This window comes from Tupaia chinensis, unplaced genomic scaffold, assembly GCF_000334495.1.
Source record: "Tupaia chinensis unplaced genomic scaffold, TupChi_1.0 Scaffold149964_2, whole genome shotgun sequence".
Classification (NCBI taxonomy): domain Eukaryota; kingdom Metazoa; phylum Chordata; class Mammalia; order Scandentia; family Tupaiidae; genus Tupaia; species Tupaia belangeri.
Genome location: NW_006209806.1, coordinates 1,821,779 through 1,827,292, shown reverse-complemented (window position 1 = coordinate 1,827,292; position 5,514 = coordinate 1,821,779). Strand labels below are relative to the sequence as shown.

Here is a 5,514-nt window from a genome sequence, read left to right as displayed (position 1 = left end):
GCGGGCCGAGGTCTTCCCGCTCACGCTGACGCGTGTCCCCGTGTGGCACACAGCGCAGGGACCTGGGAGGGAACCGGGCAGCCCATGGCCCTCGGGCACCAGCAGAGAGACCAGGCGGGTGTGGGGACCTCAAACTGCCTAACCTGAGGCCGGCGACCCTGCTCTGTCTGGGAGCCGTGGTCTGATGGGGACGCCACCTCCACCCCACATAGCCCTCTTTCGATTTAAAAAAAATAATTTTATTTTTTCCAGCAATACTTTGTAAAACTTTGACTAGATAAAGAAGGGGCAAGCAGAACAGGCGACCAAGTTCGAGACTTGAACCGCGGTCGGCCACGTGGGAGTCCAGCGCCCCAACCCGCACACCACGTGCCCGCCCAAGCTCTGCCTTTCCTTTTTAAAAAGAGCCTTTTGCCTTGGGGGGGTGTGTTCTTGCCAGAGAGAGAGACAGAGACAGTGAGGAAGAAAATGAGAAATCACCCCCAGGGATGGCCACACTGCAATCTCTTCTCCATCCTCTTCCCGGGATCTTGGGCATGCACACGCGCCCGGCGTGAGTTTAAGCCACTGGGACAGGGACGCGAACCGCGGTCGACTCCGTGGGAGTCCAGCGACATAGCCGTTGTGCCAACTGCTAGTCCCGACCCGTGTACTTTTCAAGCTGCCTAGTCTGGGACTCGAACTGTAGTCGGCCATAAGGGAGTCCAGCGACGTAACCGCTACACCATCTGCTGGACTGGCTGGCTCTGCCTCTTTAACTTTTTTTTTTTCCCTAAATAAGTATTTAACTTTATTTTTTACTTATTTAAATTTGACCAGAGAGGGACAGAGTGAGAAAGTGAGAAAGCAAGCCACCGGGTCCAGGACTAGAACCGAGGTTAGCCATGTGGGAATCTAGCACCTTAACCACACACCACCGGCCTCTTAACGCACAGGCCTTGTAGGTCTTGTTGCAGAAACAGCTGCCGAGGACACAGCCTGAGCCTTGCAGCTCCTACCCAGGTCCTGCCCCTCCCACCTGCTCTCCCCACTGCGGGAGCCCCCTAGGGCGGCAGGGAGCTGTGGGGGAGCCTTGGGGGTAGGACAGGCCTGGGGAGCATTGGACCCCCTCCTCTGTGGCTCTAGCAGCACCCCCACTTCCCTCTGCCGCTGGCAGCCAGGAGGCCCCAGGGAGCTGATGGAGATTAGGGATGAGGCCTGATGGTGGGAGGCCAGGATGACAGGGGAGCCCCTGTGGGAAGGGGAGGGCAGGCATGAGGGGCGTGGGGGAGGTGGGTGCAGCAGGTGCAAGGAGGGACAGCAGGAACCACGGCCCCCAGTGTGGGTCCCTCTACTCCCTGGGCCCCGGGAGCTCCGAGGATCTGGCGCCAGAAGCCAAGTGGCCCCCAGGCCCAGCAGAGAGGAAAGTGAGCCCCGGGTGGAGTGGGCAAGTCCTGCAACCTCGGGCCTCCCCATGCAGGGGCGTGCACGTGCCGTGACCTGGGCTGACTGGGCTGGCCCCTGGGGGACTCTCGCTCACCACACGCGTCAGGAAAATGTGGTGGTTTAGATTTTTGCCACAGGGTGGGTATACTCAGAGAGACAGGGACAGAGGGGAAGTGGGAAATGACCCCAGGGGAGGGGGCCAGGCCGCAGTCCCTTCTTCACTCAGCCCGAGGGTCTGGGGGACACACAGGAACGTGCCCGATGTGATTTTCTGGGCGGGTCTGGCACTGGAGCCACGGTGGGCCACGTGGGCACCACGCCATCTGCTGGCCTCAGTAAGCCTGAGCCGAATCACTGAGCGGCTCAGCGTCCACCGCCCCGACGTCTGTGAGAGCGGGGAGGGCAGACGAGCGGGGGCTCTGAGCCCGTCTCCTCTGTGAGGCGACCCCGACCAGGCCAGCCCACAAAGCTCTGGGCGTCCCGACGGCCTGGTCATCCGACGTGCGGGGACAGGCGTCCACACGCAGCTCCCCTTGCAAAGACGGCAGCTGGGAAAACGCAGCAGGCCCGGGACAGCAGGTGGCGTAATGGTTACGCTGCCGGTAACCCACAGTCGACTGCGGTTCGAGACCCGGCGGTTCACTCACACCAGGCGTGTGCGTGCACGTGCGCGTGTGCATCCCAGATCCTGAGGAGACTGGAGCAGGGACTGTGGCGGTGTGGCCATCTCCCTGGGGGTGACTTCTCGCTTTCTGTCTCTGTGTCTCTGGCGAGCGCATGCACCCTATAAGTAACAATCTCTTAAAAAAGAAAAAAGAAAGAAAAATACAGCAGGCCCACGTGTGTGCGCGCCCCAAATCCCAAGAACAGTGCAGGAGGGATTGCTTTCTCGCACCTCCTCTGCGTTCGAACGTGCCCACTGGTGAATTAGAACCGAGACCCTGGTGGGTGCTGTCTCTGTCTCTCTGTCATGGAAGAAATAAACTCTCATGGAATAAAAAACGGTGGGCTCTGGGGTCCCCTTTGGCAGGAAGCACGCTACCGGGGCGACTGGTGCGACGTACTGTATTTACCAGTGCTCGCTGGGCCGGCCCCGTGACCCGGGAGTGGAGTCTAGACCCCAGGACCAGCAGGAGGCGGAGTGGTTAGGTCGCTGGACGCCCACACAGTCAACCGTGGTAAGTCTCGGGCCTAGTGGCTTACACTCATGCCAGGTGGCGTGCCACCCCCGGAGTGATTTCTCACCCTGTCTGTCTCATGCAAGTGCCCACCACACGCTAAGAAAACGAAATGTAGAGCCCACACGCTGACCAGATCGAATCCCAGCTTGAAAAACACGCTGACTGCCGTGCGTGCGTGCCCCAAGCCCCGAGCTTGGACGGGTGGAGAAGGGACTGCAGCGTGGGCACCCACAGGGCCAACTTTTGCCCTCCCCCCAACTGCACACACCCTCTAACAATTAAAAATGGTGATTTACTTCCTCTGTGAGCAAGAGGCAGAGACGGAGAGACAGCTCATGCTCGGGACCCAGCAGCGGCGCCCGGCCTGTCGCAGGACTCTCGTGCTGTTACCAGTCCCCTGCGTGGGAACACAGCTCACCGGGTGGGCAGTGTCTCAAGAGGACCAGCTGTCCCGTGGCAGCCGAGGGGCTCCGGGACGCCCTGGCCGCGACAGGGCCGGAGGGGCAGACGGAGCTGGAGGCAGGGGTGGGACGGGAGAGCCGTCCCTGGGTGAAGCCCCCTGCAGCAGCTGGAGGGTGACGCCTGGCAGGGCCCAGCGGGCTCAGGTACTGCTGCTGCTGTCGTCACTGTCCGCGTAGGCCCCCAGCTGGCTCAGGGAGGAGGCGCCAGGTGGCCGGGGTGCGGGGTCGGCAGCCTGCCTGCTCTGCGGGGCACCTGCGGGCAGAGGCGGTAGTCAGCAAACCCGAGGGCAGGCCCAGCCCAGCCCGGCGAGGCCAGAGTGCACAGCCTGGCCCTTCCCGGGGGCACCTGGCAGACTGCAGCAGGCGGAAACCCACAGCCCTGGACCCAGCAGGGCCTCTTGGGAAAACCGGCCCATGGGCACCGGGCCCAGGCAGGTGGAGCGCGTGGTGCAAACTGAGCGGCACCCCAGTCTGGGGTCAAACCACTCGGGGTGGGGACTCAGCTTCCGGCTGGGGGCTGCAGCTCTCTGACCCCCGACTCCTGCCCCGTGACAGGTGGTCGCAGCACTGGGATGTCCAGGGCTCTCTGAGTGTCTAGAGTCGCTGAGTCGGCTCCCACCACTGACCATGTCACAGGGCAGGGGACCGGGCCACACGCACGGGGACGGCTCCATCCCAGGCTGCCAGCTCGGATCCTGGTCTGACCCCTCTGACCCCTGGGCTGTGTGGGAGAACGAGTCGAGAGGACACCCCAGAGAGGTGTGCCCAGGACACCGCCGAGGGCGAGGTGGGAGCCTGGGGCCGCTGACTACGGAGGGTGACCCACGCCTTGGGCCCAGGACTGACCTGGTGCGGGGTGGGCCTGGCCCTGAGGGGTGCCGCCAGGGTGGGTCTTGGCCTTCTTGCGCACGACCAGCCCCGACAGCTGCGGCCGGCTGCCCAGGCTGCTCACGCTGCGCTCCCAGCTCTCCGCCTTCCTCTTGGCCGTCGGGGCCTGCAGGGACGGGGATGAGACACTGGGCGCTCGGAGCCCATCAGCCCGAGGCCTCCCTGCTCTGAGCCCGTGGGACCAGCGGGATCTACAACCCCTGCCTCCCGCGGCGACCAAGCCTCAGCCCCGATCGGACTCCACGGCTCCCCGTCACCGTCGCTCAGAACTGTCGGCCTCGGCCCAGGCGCCCCTGATGCACCCCACCCGCCCTTCCTCACGGCCGTGTCCCTCACCGAGAGCGGCCCCTCACATTCACTCCCGGGTGAACTACACCACCTTCAGCACCCACTTCCCTCATGGCCTCCGAGGCCTCTCCTCGCCATTCCAGCCCGAGTGAGCACAGGTGCAGCCAGCCACGGACTCCCCTCCTGGGCTGAGCCCTGCCCCCCCTGGGCCCTGCAGGGCCCGGACAGCTCCCAGCACCCCCAGGTGCTCAGATGCGTGCTGAGGGGGCGAGCCAGAACCCATCCGCCTTGGGGAGTTGCGGCAGGATCTGCTCCCACTCGGGCACGGCACGAGAACCACTGGGTCAAGGCCCGGCCGGAGCCCTACCGGAGGAGGAATGGGATGGCAGAGGGAGGAGAGGAGGGGCCAGTAAACCAGACCCGAGTCAGGATCAGCTGGCCTGGACGAGGACAAGTCAGAGGGCACCACGCCACTTGGGACGGGTGGCCAGGAAGGCTGGCTGAAGGGGCCCCTGGGTTGTTACCAGACCAAGGAGACCTGGAGGAACACACTCCGGGCAGCGGGAACCGCGAGGCCAAGGGTCTGGGTGGGACTGGGCTGGCAGGTCTGCGAGCAGAGGTGGCGGGGAAGGGGATGCAGGGCAGGGCAGAGGAGGGACCAGCCACCGTGGCCGAAGCTCCGCCCAGCACCAGCTGACGGGAGCCCCGACTGGAGCCCCGGCTGTCCCACCCGGGCGGGTGCACCGCGCCCCTGCAGCAGGCCTGGCCGAGCCGTCCTCTGCTTACGCCCAGCCTGCCCCTGCTGCCTGCTCCTGCGGACCAAGGAGTGCACACGTGCAGAGACGCTCCTTTCTAGGAAGCCCGGGGCTGGCCCCACAGCCTGGTGGTGAAGGTGCCAGGGTCCCACCTGGCCAGCCGTGGCCCGGGTCCCGGCCCAGCAGCTTGGAAAACATGCCAGGCACGTGTGCATGCACGCCCCGAATCCGCAGCTGGAGTTGGAGGAGGGATCGTGGGTGCGTCCTCCCTCTCCCTCTCTCTAACAAGCACCGTGCCCTCTGGCCTACATCTGATCAGAGGGAGGGGCCAGCAGGTGGCGCCGTGGGAGAGGGTGCTGGACTCCCACACGGACAGCGGTGGTTCGAGTCCTGGACCTGGTGCCTTGTTTTACCACTTTTCCCCTCTCTCTCACTTTGTCTCTCTCTGGCCAAATTAAAAATAAGCCAAGTTAAATAAAAAATATTTTTTAAAAAAGATCAAAGAGGAAAAGGACA

The 5,514-nt window shown here is 63.9% G+C and overlaps 1 protein-coding gene across 1 annotated transcript in view; it reads right to left on the bottom strand.

The window, feature by feature from the left end:
- Positions 1–2,878: 2,878 nt before the first annotated feature.
- YJU2 (YJU2 splicing factor homolog) overlaps positions 2,879–5,514 on the bottom strand; it is a 9,977-nt gene continuing 7,341 nt past the window's right edge. Inside the window, 2 exon segments of the mRNA XM_006172292.3 lie at positions 2,879–3,320; positions 3,914–4,061. Of these exon segments, the coding sequence (XP_006172354.1) occupies positions 3,208–3,320; positions 3,914–4,061 (261 nt within the window). The 3' untranslated portion in view covers positions 2,879–3,207.